Source organism: Tauraco erythrolophus, chromosome Z (assembly GCF_009769465.1).
Source record: "Tauraco erythrolophus isolate bTauEry1 chromosome Z, bTauEry1.pri, whole genome shotgun sequence".
NCBI lineage: Eukaryota > Metazoa > Chordata > Aves > Musophagiformes > Musophagidae > Tauraco > Tauraco erythrolophus.
The window spans coordinates 53,237,207-53,250,910 of NC_141496.1; the positions used below are offsets into that span (position 1 = coordinate 53,237,207).

At 40.1% G+C, this 13,704-nt stretch overlaps 1 protein-coding gene across 9 annotated transcripts in view; it reads left to right on the forward strand.

The window, feature by feature from the left end:
- Positions 1 to 13,704, forward strand: part of DMXL1 (Dmx like 1) — a 90,514-nt gene that overhangs the window by 49,307 nt on the left and 27,503 nt on the right. For 4 of the 9 annotated variants that reach the window (XM_086628873.1, XM_086628874.1, XM_086628877.1 and 1 more), the window contains 7 exons: positions 70 to 322; positions 4,145 to 5,217; positions 6,697 to 6,888; positions 8,150 to 8,226; positions 8,416 to 8,543; positions 10,351 to 10,582; positions 11,022 to 11,025. In XM_086628873.1, coding sequence (XP_086484999.1) covers positions 70 to 322; positions 4,145 to 5,217; positions 6,697 to 6,888; positions 8,150 to 8,226; positions 8,416 to 8,543; positions 10,351 to 10,582; positions 11,022 to 11,025 — 1,959 coding nt within the window. Of the gene's footprint in view, positions 1 to 69; positions 323 to 4,138; positions 5,218 to 6,696; positions 6,889 to 8,149; positions 8,227 to 8,415; positions 8,544 to 10,350; positions 10,600 to 10,985; positions 11,100 to 13,704 lie in introns of all 9 variants that reach the window. The other 5 variants (XM_086628868.1, XM_086628869.1, XM_086628871.1 and 2 more) reach the window with 3 other exon arrangements.

Below are 13,704 nucleotides of genomic sequence, written 5' to 3' on the forward strand. Positions count from 1 at the left end.
CTTGTGATTAACCAGAGGAGAAATTATAACGTCTGGTCTTGTGAATATATATTTTTTTTTTTCAATTAGGTCTGCCTTGAAAAACTGAATGACATTCAATTGGCTCTTGTAATATCAAGACTTTATGAGTCAGAGTTTGAAGTATCTAGTACTTACAAATCTGTACTACAGAAGAGAATTTTGGGAAGTGCATTTCATAGAAAAGAGAGCTTAGGAAACATACACTGTGACCCTTTTCTGCGAAGTATGGCTTACTGGATTTTGGAAGATTATAGCAAGGCTCTTGACACTTTGATTAAACATTCTGTTGAAGATGAAGGAGGTAAGAATATGAGTATTTTTCCTGTTAGCTTGGTTTTAACTATTTGTTCATTTAAGTAGTAGTTTCTTACAGTGCAGACTGAACAAGACCAGGTACTGCGCAGTTGCTCACCATTGCTAGAAAATAGCTTGCTGTAGCAATGTATGTGGTTTTATAGTAAATGTAGTGACTGTGTTATTATTATCCTATATCCCATTAATGGATACTTAATTTATTCTTTAAGTACATGAATATCAAGATAATGAGAATGACTCTGCAGTGATGCAGCTGTTTTTCCAGCACCACTTAAAGATGAACAGGCAAATTAACTTTATTAGTTACTTCGACTCCATCACAAGCTAGGAAGAAATTTCTGATTGCAATGTTACGTAGCAGGGTCTGGAAGACATGGTGTTTTGTAGCTTTAGTCCTTGGGAAGAATGATTGACCACAATGATAAACTGCCATAGAAAAGATTTTGATATTTAGCATGATACAAGGAGGCCCACGTGGTGCCTGAAATAGCATGTAAGTCTCTTAAAGTGATTCTTTTCCCTGTTCACTTGCTAGCTTTATAGGTATTCTAAGAATCAGTTGTATTATTTCCAAAAGTTAATGTTCTCAAGGAAGTTAATATTTGAAGTCCCTAGTAGTTAACATGCTAGCTTGTTTCAGTCCTGGCTACTAAGAGACTTGATGGGGATAAATGAGGACTCGAATCCCTAGAGTTGTGTAATTCATTTTAAAGACTGATTTCAGTAGAAGTTACATGCCTCAGGATAATTTTGAGCAAATAAGGGATACCGTGTTCACGTTTTTCCATCTTGGTCATATCTTTCTGTGTAAAATCATTTTTAAATGTTACTAAGTGCAAGGTCCTGCACATGGGTCAGGGCATTCCCAAGCACAAGTACAGGCGGGGCAAAGAATGGATTGAGAGCAGCCTTGAGGAAAAGGACCGGGGAGTGCTGGTGGATGAGAAGCTCAACATGAGCTGGCAATGTGCGCTGGCAGCCCAGAAAGCCAACTGTATCCTGGGCTGTGTCCAAAGAAGCGTGGCCAGAAGGTCGAGGGAGGTGATTCTGCCCCTCTACTCTGCTCTCGTGAGACCCCACCTGGAATACTGTGTTCAGCTCTGGAGTCCCCAGCACAAGAAGGACATGGAGCTGCTGGAGCAGGTCCAGAGGAGGGCCACGACGATGATCAGAGGGCTGGAACACCTCTGCTATGAAGACAGGCTGAGAGAGTTGTGGCTGTTCAGCCTGGAGAAGAGAAGTCTCCAGGGAGAGCTTCTAGCTCTCCAGTACCTAAAGGGGGGCATACAGGAAAGATGAGGAGGGACTTTTTGCAAGGTTATGTAGTGACAGGTTATGTAGGACCCGGGTAACTACAGGCTGGTCAGCCTCACCTCTGTGCCTGGCAAGGTCATGGAGCAGATTCTCCTGGGAACCATGCTAAGGCACATGGAGACCAAGGAGGTGGTGGGTGACAGCCAACATGGCTTCACCAAAGGCAGATCGTGCCTGACCAACTTGATGGCCTTTTATGATGGGGTGACAGCATCGGTGGACAAGGGTCAACCAACGGATATCATCTACCTGGACTTGTGCAAAGCTTTTGACACTGTCCCGCACGACATTCTTCTCTCTAAACTAGAGAGGCATGGGTTTGATGGATGGACCACTCGGTGGATAAGTAATTGGCTCAATGGCCGCACTCAGAGAGTAGTGGTCAACGGCTCAATGTCCAAGTGGAGACCGGTCACGAGTGGTGTCCCTCAGGGGTCCATGTTGGGCCCGGCCCTCTTGTACATCTTTGTCGGTGACGTGGACAGTGGCATGGAGTGCACCCTCAGCAAGTTCGCCGATGACACCAAGCTGTGTGGTGCCATCGACATGCTGGAAGGGAGGGAAGCCATCCAGAGGGACCTCGACAAGCTGGAGAGGTGGGCCCGTGCCAACCTCGTGAAGTTTAACCAGGCCAAGTGCAAGGTCCTACATCTGGGTCATGGCAATCCCAGGCACAAATACAGACTGGACGGAGAATGGATCGAGAGCAGCCCTGAGGAGGACTTGGGAGTACTGGTGGACGAGAAGCTCAATATGAGCCGGCAATGTGCTCTTGCGGCCCAGAAGGCCAACCGCGTCCTGGGCTGCATCAAGAGGAGCGTGGCCAGCAGGTCGAGGGAGGTGATTCTCCCCCTCTACTCTGCCCTCGTGAGACCTCACCTGGAGTACTGCGTCCAGTTCTGGAGCCCCCAACATAAGAAGGACATGGACCAGTTGGAGAGGGTCCAGAGGAGGGTCACGAAGATGATAAGAGGGCTGGAGCACCTTTCCTATGAGGACAGGCTGAAAGAGTTGGGGCTGTTCAGCCTGGAGAAGAGGAGGCTCTGGGGTGACCTTGTAGCGGTCTTCCAGTACCTCAAGGGGGCCTACAAGAAAGATGGGGAGAGGCTGTTCAGGAGGGCCTGTTGTGATAGGACAAGGGGTAATGGTTTTAAAATAGAGGGAGGTAGATTCAGATTGGATATTAGGAAAAAATTTTTTACCATGAGAGTGGTAGAACACTGGAACAGGTTGCCCAGAGAGGTGGTGGATGCTCCATCCCTGGAGACATTCAAGGCCAGGTTGGACGAGGCCCTGAGCAACCTGATCTAGTTGGAGATATCCCTGTTCCTTGCAGGGGGGTTGGACTAGATGACCTTTGAAGGTCCCTTCCAGCCCTAACCATTCTATGATTCTATGATTCTATGACAGTACAAGAGTCAATGGCTTTAAACTGAAAAAGAGTAGATTTAGATTAGATCTAAGGAGGCAATTCTTCCCTCTGAGAGTAGTGAGGCACTGGAGCAGGTTGCCAGGAGCAGCTGTGGCTGCCCCATCCCTGAAAGTGTTCAAGGCCACGATGGATGAGCCTTTGAGCAACCTGGTGTAGTGAAGGGTTTCCCTGCCCATGGCAGGGGTGTTGGAACTAGATGATCTTTAAGGTCCCTTCCAACCTAAATCATTCAAATATTCTAACTCTTTATTCAGTTCAATGGCGTGTTTGTGGTCTTTTGGTTTATTTTCTTACTTAAAAGATGCTCTTTCACGTACCTTTTCCTATTATCTGCAGTTAGTTGTGCCATAACTATTGATGGTGGAAACAGTAAGGGATACTTCAGCTAACCCCGGACTCTTCGAAACCTGTGTGAATAGTCCTGTGCTGATGCTTGTATCTTTTCAGGGTTTTTCATGTTGTGGTTTTTGACATGAAAATAAAACGTATAGGTGCTGCACTGCTGAAAAATTTATTTGTATGTAATATTAGTATCAGTATGTATAAATATTATGTATCAGTATGTATAAATATTATGTATTTTCTAGTTTTCTTATAAGTTGCTTTTTTGTTGAGGTAGACAAGAAATACTAATGCAAAAATTTAAAAAATAATTTTTTTTAGATAAACATCTTTAAGATGTAACATCTATTGTTATTTAGTAATGGAGACTTCAGAAATCTGAACTGAACTGGAATGTGGTCTTGTTCAAGTTCTACTTGAACATATAACTGGCCTGATAGCAAGGAAAAGAAGTGGCAGCTGGTTTAAATTAAAGATCTTACCTGCTTTCCCACTTAAGCATCTCTTTTTAGTAATGATTAGGTTTGGTGATGTCCTCCCTCCCGAGATATTCAAATGATAAAGGTGCAAAGGAAGATGAAAAGGGAGGTGCAATGAAGTAAACAGTGGAATGAATATTAATACCTAGTAGCCTTCTGATAAACTTAGAATTTTGCAGATGTGTAAATTTCATACAGAATAGTAGATTTTCTTCATGATGCAATATCTTTTCAGATGAAGGAGATGGCTTATCAAGTTGTAACCCTGCAGTGTTTAACTTCTATAACTACTTAAGAACACATCCTCTCTTGTTGAGACGTCACTTTGGCTCTTCTGATACATCTTCCACACGCGTTTGCCTAACAGTAGAAAATGGATTGGCTGACAAAATCAACCTAGGCGAAAGACGACTGTTTTTCACCACTGCATATGCTCATCTAAAAGCTGGTTGTCCTATGTTGGCCTTAGAAGTGTTATCAAAGATGCCCAAAGTTGTCAAGAGGTCAAAGTCATTCTGTAGATCGCCTAGTTTAATGGATACCAGTAAAGATTTCTCACCATCTTCTCCAGTTAAAGAGTTGGAAACAAAAGACCAATCTTCCTCTTTTGATTGGTCACAGCCAGTATTCAATGGTCTAGGTTCATCGTCTTCATCAAGAAGACATTCAAGTTCAACTCTTTCCTTTGACTGGAGCCAGCCAAGTGTGGTATTTCAAGATGAACACTTGAAACTACAGTCAGACAGTGATGAAAGTGATGAGAGTGAAGATTCTTCCCTGGTAATGAAAGAGCTAAAACCTCTGAAGAAAACTGAAAAATTATATGAAACAAGTTCTAGTTATACAGAATCTTTTAGTGTAGTTGATGACAAAGATACTCTAAGTCCATCAGAAGATATAATTTCAGCACAACTGAAGTTTAGAGCATGTCTGAAAATTCTTACTGGAGAGCTTCGTACACTGTCCACTGGTTATGAGGTAGATGGTGGGAAGTTGAGGTATCAGCTTTATCAGTGGCTTGAAAGAGAAGTGGTAGCTCTTCAAAAGACCTGCGATTATAGCATTGAAGAGATACAGACAGGAATTAGTGTGATGCCAGAGGAAGCTACATTACATGAAAACACTGAAGACTTAGCTGACCAGCAAAAAAATACGCTACAAAAAGAGGACTTTCAGAAAAGACGTCAATGGCTTCTGAAATACCAGTCTCTTCTAAGAATGTTCCTTAGTTACTGTATACTTCATGGCTCTCATGGTGGAGGTTTGGCATCTGTCAGAATGGAGTTAATTCTACTATTGCAGGAATCTCAGCAGGTATGTGGAGGAGCTTAGTTTGTGTTTTCAGGTTTGTTGTAGATTTTTTTGAATGTGTTTTGTATTATTGTTGAACTTTTCCTGTTATAACATGCATCTGTTTTTATTACAAATGTAACAGTGTGTCGTGGGTTAGGCTGATCCGGCAACTAAACTCCACGCAGACAGTTTCTCACTCCAGTAAGATGGAGAGGAGAAAAATGTAATAAAGGGACTGAGGGTTGAGATAAGAACAGAGGGAGCACCCACCAATCACGATCCCGGGCAAAACTGACTTGGCTTTCTTAAAGCAAAACAATTTATTGATGGTTACTTAAAAGGACAAAGGGAAACAAAACCGGTTACTTGAGAGGGTAAAAAGAAACAAAGCCAGATCTTAAAACCGACACCTTCCTTCCCCCCGCCCCCTTTTCTTTTTCCTCCCGCTCTACCTCCTCCCCCAGCGGTGCAGGGGCAGGGACTGGGGGAGTGCAGATCAGTTCATTCCGTGCTGTTACTGCCACTTCTCTCTTAAAGGAGGAGGAGTCCTTACACCCTTTTCCCTTGCTCCAGTGGATCCCCTACTCACGAGGAAAAATCCACAGACTTCTCCAGCGTGAGTCCTACCCGCAGGATGCAATCCTTCCCCATTGGATTGCCCCAGTGCGGACTTTACCATGGTCTTGGATTCTTAGGGAGTTGTTGCCACTCGCTCTGGCATGGGTTGTCACACAGACTCCAGATGACTCTCTACCTTGTCGTGCGTCCCAACACGACCGTCCTCAGGTTCTGGCATCTTCTTTCCACGGGCTGTGAGTGGGTCTCTGCTCCACCAAGACCATCCTGGTTGCAGGGGGGCTGCGTGCCGTCTCGCCACCAGCTGCAGGGGAAACTCAGCTCCGGCACACCTCCTCCCGCTCCATCCTCACTGACCTGGTGTCGATGTGGCTATTTCTCTCAGATCTCAGTCCTCTCCGGATGAACTCAGCCCAGTGGGCACCCCGGGAGTGGGGCGCTCCCTGAGTTCCCCAGCCGGCTCCGCCACCGCCATCCTCAGTGGGTGGCACTGGCCTGACACAGGCAGCTGCCTGGCAGGAGCCAGGGAGCGGGGGCAGTGCCCTCCTCCCTTTTCTCCTTGCTCCTGGGCAAAGCACCTTTTCCGATTCCTTTGTCCTGACTTAAATAGGGCAATTTGCAGAGGCGCTGATTGGCTCAACCCCGAGGGGGATGGGAGTCTGATCTGGTGGCCAGAACCAGGTCTGGCCAGTTTCCAAAACCGGGGAGATCACAGGGAGCAAAGCCCCTCTCCTGCCACCAGAACCGCCTCCCCCACCCCCCACATATCAAACCATGACACAGTGTTTCTAATGTGTTTATGTTTTCTGCAAGTTATGTTTTTTTTTGTGGTTCAGAATCTCCTTCCCCTCTTTCAGAAGTTCTTCTGTTCTCTTTAGGAAGCTGTACTATCACTTTGTGTGTGTGTTTCTTGCTTGGTTTTAGGAGCAGCCAATACAGATACCTTCCAGCCCTCCACCAGAGCAAAGCTCCATACCTCTCCTGTTTGCTTGCACAGCTAGTGCCAAAACAGTGGTGGCTAATCCATTGCTACATCTTGGTAACTTAACTCATGATATATTACATGCCATAATAAACCTTGATTCTCCACCTCATCCAGATACTCAGAACAACAAGGTGTGTACTTTTCTTATAGTTGTTTGGGTTTGTTGTTGTGGTCATTGTCCAGTTTGCCAAAGTCATGAATCTTTTTCTAACACCATGAAAACTTTCTAATGTGCCTGCCTGTGACAAGTAATAAAACTGTGGGACATAAATATTTCTATAGTACTTATCTTGGGCTAAAATAATGTCCACTTATTGTTGAGGTGCTAAGCATGTGGTTCAACAAGCTGAAGGAGATCAGCTGCCTCTCTCAGGACTGGATATTTGTCCAAGAGGACGACTGTTACAGAAAACGTGTCATGCTACACTCAGTGTCGCATTTGTCTTTATGACAATATGTTGATCACTTCTGTTATATTAATGGTAAACTCTCCATTTCAGTCCTAGACCCAAATAAAAGTAAGTTTTGAAATATAAAATTTGTCAGCAAAGTGCAGTAAACTCAGACTTTTATGTGAAACAATATGTATGCTCATACAGCACAATGTAGTCTATTTTTCAAAGTTACATTTCTGTAAGATTTCTTCTGTATTTAAGTTCAGACTGGAAGCCAAACTTTTAAGTGTTAGGTTAAATCTTTCCTCAAGTTTTATGTTAGGTCCCAAATCATGTTTACTTGTACTAGGAATTTCTAGAGAACACTCAAGGTTGCTCAGTTCCTTTGTGCTTTGTTTCAGAGGGAACAGACAAAGAGGTATAATAAACTAATTTTTTTTAACTGAATCTTTTTCATCAACAGATTCTCTAGCTCTTTATGTAAGTGTGTTTTGTGATACATTAAGAAAAGTGTCAGCTATGATAAAAACAGTGATCAGTGTGATACTGAGTAAATGGGGTGGGTGTATCTGAGAACTGCACAAGAATTGGTCAAAAACAAAGCTACTTTGTCATTTTTGTTCTGAAGCAAAGCCTTTGTATTCTGAGCCTGCGTATTGCTGCTGACTTAGAGTATAATCACTTATACCCTGCAATTGCATAGAGGTTTAATATGTTGCTGTTCCTTAATTGAAAACGATGCAACTAGAGCTGATCTGTGATGAGGTGTTGGTGGGGTGAGTGAGTGCTTCCCCATTCCTTCCATTGCAACGTGAATTGATTTATCTGAAATTAATTCTGAAGAGAAGGTGGCTTTGTAAGTAATTTTTGCCGTAAGTGCTTGTACCTTCCATATTCAGCGCTTGTTCCACTGTTACGAATCTGTATGCATAAAGGGCTGTGATGCTACCACTCTGCATCTTGAGAGTAATATGTTCTATGAAACTTTGTCTTACAGATATATGTAATGCATACCTTAGCAGCGTCGCTCTCTGCTTGCATCTACCAATGTCTTTGTGATGGCCACAGCTACAGGTAAAGGTCTATGAAAAATACTTTTTAGAGAATGGTCAACACGCTGTCTCGCTGTAGTGATGGTATGATAGATGGTGCACCAGAAGGCAGTGCTCATACCTGCTTACGTTTAGAAAGGGCTATCGCTTGAATAGTTTTAAATGTAACATTTTTTTTATAAATATGACATCCCACTTTTCTGTTTTGTAGCTCATTTCAAGCAAATCAGTTCACTGGAACAGTGTATCAGACAGTGCTATTAACTCAACGCCATTCTCTAAGAACAACAAGCTTAGAAGAAACAGTGACTCCCAATACATCACCTGCTCAGTGGCCAGGTATCTAGAGTTGATTTGTTTGTTTCCTCTTAAGGAAAACTTAATTGTCTGGATCCACTGTAAGAGCATGTAGCAATGCTCTGAACTTTCTAGTAGTATTTTTAACAGCTGTGTGGTAAAATTAAGTTCCTATAATGAAGTTATATCTTCATTTTTCAAAAGCTGTAAGCTAGTACTTCTGATAATTCACTAAGTCAAGTTGATTCATATTGCTTTCTCTTGCAAAAAAAATGTTAGTGGGGGCTCTAATAAAGAGCTAGTAAATGGAAAGTAGAGTGAAGTGTTGTCTCATGCTCTTCTTGCTCCACCTGCAGGCCACAGATCAGTCTCACCGTTTTTCTGCTTCCTTACTTTTCAAAAGGACTTGAAAGGCTACCTTAGTTTGTGCTGCATCTCAGAATGATTGTAGCTAATGTACAACTTTTGAACTAACTTGAAACTGTTGACAATAAGAAGTTTATAATGAATTATGTTTTGCTGTAGCTCTCAAACTCACGTAGAACTTCAGGTAGTTCTTAACATGTGCTGGGATTTATGCTAATGAACCTACGTGGCTCACATTAGAGGTAGTGTAACCTGCATAATATATGTCTGTATGAGCTTCAGTTTACAGCACTAACGTTAATGTAAGCGTAACCAAGAAATACACTGTCATATTATGGGATTTGTTTGTTCAATACAAAAATTTCACATAGAAAAACTATTTCGGAGAACCTTAAGCAGTCTTTGTGTTTGATGCTATACTGTTTTTTTCTTTTCTGCAATATGTTCTGTCACTGAATCTGCAGGTTTGAGAGAGAAATCAGATTGTCATCTGTTTTCTCCTTATTTCATTAGTTGCAGAGTTAAATTTCTAATGAACGAGACAAGGGCTTGTTAGCAGTTGTGCTTGTAGGTGACATCACCTTGAACAGATTTCTATTTTTTTTTTTTTTTTTTAGTAGCTTCACCCGCTTTATGTGCAAATGAGTGGATATGACACAAAGCAGAATTCTTTGGCCAGTGCTATTTGTATTTTCACTTATGTGCACAAAATGACACAGTTGGAGCCACATCTGAAACTGTGCAACTTTTTGTGGAAGCGTAAAAACATTATAAGATGTTTAGTACTGAAGTGAAAGAACATCTGTCAAACAATGCATAGTTCAAGTTGATGCCAATGATATTTGGTTGGGTTTACCACTGTAAAGCAAGAATATAGCATTTTAACTTAGTGTTATGCTGGAGTTATAAACCTAACTGGTGAAACAAACGCCATGGGAGAGTTAATGAGCAGATTAGTATTTTTCTATTAAGTATAAGCTTTGGATGCTTTATATTTAATATACTGCAAGGCACTGGTTTAAAAGTAGAGAATAAAGAACTAACCCTTTGCTGAAAGAATTGAGGAACCAGAAAAGAGAGAGCTTGAGATGTGGTAAAGTAACTGAATTTTGTGTCATAGTTTCAGTATGAGGGAGTTGAATTACAGCTGTCAGTTTTATTTAAGATACGCCCCAAAATGTGAGTGCTGCTTCTGTGATTTTTTTTTTTCCCTCTTATTCTTGAAAAGTTGCTATGTGTTTCTTTAACTGTTAGTCCAAAACATGAATTTGAAAAGCTATGAGAAACTGTTAAAAATAAATAATATGCCGCTTTCTCCTGGAGTTTTCAGTTTCCTCTGAAACTTAGAATTTTTCTACGCTAGAAGGTATTAAATAGTGCAGGTTGCCAGTTAAAATACCCATGATAGTCCAGGATATGTTCACACACAACGTATATGCTTTTTCTTCTTCTTTTTTTTAATTTTTTTATTTTTAATAAACAGGAATAACAGCTCTAATACGTCTCTTGAGTTCTGCTGGTGAGGAAGCCCAGCCAGGTCTCACAGTTTTACTTTGTGAAATTCTGACTGCGGTCTATCTGAGTCTGTTCATCCATGGCCTAGCAACACATTCTAGTAATGAGTTGTATAGGATTATGGCTCATCCACTTAACAACAAAATGTGGTCTGCTGTCTTTGGAGGAGGAGCTCATACGCCTGGCAGAGAACCACAGCAGTTAAAGACAAAAACTGGTAAGTTCTGTTGTTTTACTTATATTTGTCTTCTGGGCTTTTTACGAAAATAACGTGACTGCTGAAAGCTTAAGAGTAACTGCTTTCAATAGGTGGTGTTCAGTAAGAGTTCAATATGTTTTTAGATCTGCAGAGAAAAACAAGGATCTGAAATTATCGGCATAGATGTTATGTCGAAGACAGTAGGAAGCAGAAGTGAATGTCATTGAAATAAGGTTTCCAAGTAGCACAGCTGCTGTAATGTGAGGGGGTTAAGTTCAACTTGAAGAGAATATTTTCAGTACTGTTACAGCTTACTTTTTAATGTTAATCTTAAAGCTTTCCAGTTCTCTTATAACAGGAATATGTTCCCGTTTTACAAACACAGTGTTTTCTCTCTTTGGCAGGTAGGCACTTCCCAATGCCTAGCCCACATCAGGTAGTAGTGTTCTCCATGGAATGCGTGGGGTTTTCCAAATCCCTTACCGCCTTCAGTACTCATAGTCCTACCAAATCTTCAGGCAAGACACTAGATTTAGTACCAGGCCTCTACATGCAGTTTGCTATGTGTAATTTTTTTGCATACGTAGAAAGACAGAAAAACTTCTGTTTGCAAGCCATGACATCAAAATTTGAAGTGAAGTTTCGTAACTAAAGTAGCAGTTGAATTAGGCCTCTTTGGAAAAAAAAATTGGCAGTGCTGTTGTATTCTTACTACACTTAATTTGAAATCAATATTAAATTTAAAATTACTTTGACCATGGTTTGAAAGGATCAGAAGTGTTTCATATCTTTGTTGGAGAACTGCTTGTTTTGCTTTTCGAATATAAGCATTATTATGCATGTGGATTTCTAAGTATTCATTCTAGACATTACAAAGAAAAGGTGTCTTGTTGATAATCAATTTTGATAGCCTGAGAACCCTTTAGGAAAGCAAACAACCTTCAAGTTTTAAACTCAGATTATTATAAATTATCTTGAGGTCCAGAATGAATTCTGTGGTGCTTTTTTTTTCTGGTACAGATTTGTGTGCTTTGTAATTTAGTTGAACGTCTGTAAAACCAAGAACAACAATCCTACAGATAGTTTATAAATTTATCTTTACAAAATCTTCCTTTAAAAAATTAGACAATGCTGACTTTGTGCATCACATCTGAATATATATATAAAAATATAACTTAAACTATATAATTTTTTATTATATTGTTATTATTAGATGTATGTACATATGAAAGTGTCTTACCTTGCATTTAAGGAAAACTGAAATGTAGTTTATTTAAATGCAAACTTTGTCATACATTTAGAAGAGTATTTTCAGAGCAGAGATCTTTGAGCAAAAGTGACTTCTTAGTCTAAATCTGATCACTTTTTTCTGTGATATTGAATAAATATTTCTTGTTATAGTTTTGTTAAGTTAAATATATTTGCCCCATCAGAATTGTTGGAAGAGACATCACTGGCTTTTGTTGACAATTCTAAATTTTATAGATGTTGGTAACTGTATACTAAGATGTGTTAATAGTGCTGCTACTACTGTTTTAAAATTATAAGGTAATTGTTTTTACATAGAATTATGTTTCGAACTGTATACTAAATGCCTGCTACTGCATGTTTTTCTTAAAAATTAATGCTGGCTGTCTGGTTGCAGAATTAACGCAACTTTTGCTGGAAGAATCAAGAATCTGCAACTGACAATTTACGAGAAGGAGACCTTTCTAACTACGAATTTGTAGGGATAATCAAACACTGGAAACGGGGCCTAGAGGGATTGTGGAGTTTCCATCTTTGGAGTTATTCAAAACTTGAACAAACTAGTCTTATTACCTGAGTAAGCCCTCTTCTGAGGCAAGGGATTGAACTAGGTCCAACTTGCCTGATTCTAGGATCTGTAGGTCCATTAATTTGTTTTTAATGAGTGTTTATCTAGAATAAATTTGAGAGAAAGAATTTTGGAGAAACATCCTTCTCTGTTCTCTGTCACTTTAAATTAAAAAAAAAAAAAAGGAGAAAAAAAATAGACCCCAAGTGAAGCAGGGGAGTCAGATTAAAATCAGGTATATTTTTGTGCCTTTACTGTCATCTCTTACTTTTTCTTCTGACACCCAGAAATGATCACTGAGAAGTGACTGGAATGCTCATTCCAGTCAACTATGGCCCGTTCTTCCATAATATGATTTTATGCATAACTAGACTCTTTTCTCTTAAGTTTGTTTTTAGATTTTTGTGAAATGTTTTCTCTCAAATAGAGATCAAAAGCCAAAAATTCTTAACACTAAAAACTCTAATAGAATAACACTGTAAGTCCTGCATGTCTTCTCATTGCCCCGCCTCCAGTCCTTTAGCGCTTTGTCTGAATGTGGATGTTAGTCTCCAAGAATCAAACATGTTTTAAGTGATTACATTACTATGTACAGTACTGGTCAACAAAGTTATGTGATTTCCCTATCTGCTTTTTGCTGTAGTTCACTCGAGCATATAATAGCTCAGGATGTAAAATTTCTCTTAAGTAAATATGATCTTTCTTTTAGATACAAACTGAAAAACAGGAACCAAAAAGTGGTTTCTGGTAGTCTTGTAAAATCCTGACCTCTGTTAGGAATTAGTTTGTATGAAAAACTATTGGTTTATTGCCTCTTTCACCGTAAAGATCGGACAAAGCATAGCAGTTTGAATGCTTCTTAGAGCTGTGTGACATGCTATACTTTCCAGACATGTTTCTTGGTTTTGCAGTTACGGCAAATGATTTTGACAAATTGGATTAGCATTTGAGAATTTACAATATCTTTCAAAATTATGGGTGTGTTTTGTTTTCAAAGAGGCAATTACCATCTGAAAAATAACCCTATTGTTGGTTATAGTAGATCTTTTAAGAATCATATTTACCATGTAGTTTTTCTTCAAAACTGCCTCAGAAAACTGTTTTTTAACTTAAGTCTATGTAGAGATGGTAAATTCTCTGTTATCCAGATGCTCCTTAAGGAAAAGTTTGAATTTTGCTTTAACAGTTAGAAATCCATAACTTCATTTTGTATACTTAATTATGTCATGCTACAAGAGTAGACTAAATGCAAAACTCCTTCCTAAACTTGAGTATTTTACGAGTACACTTAATAGAGTTGAAGTAGT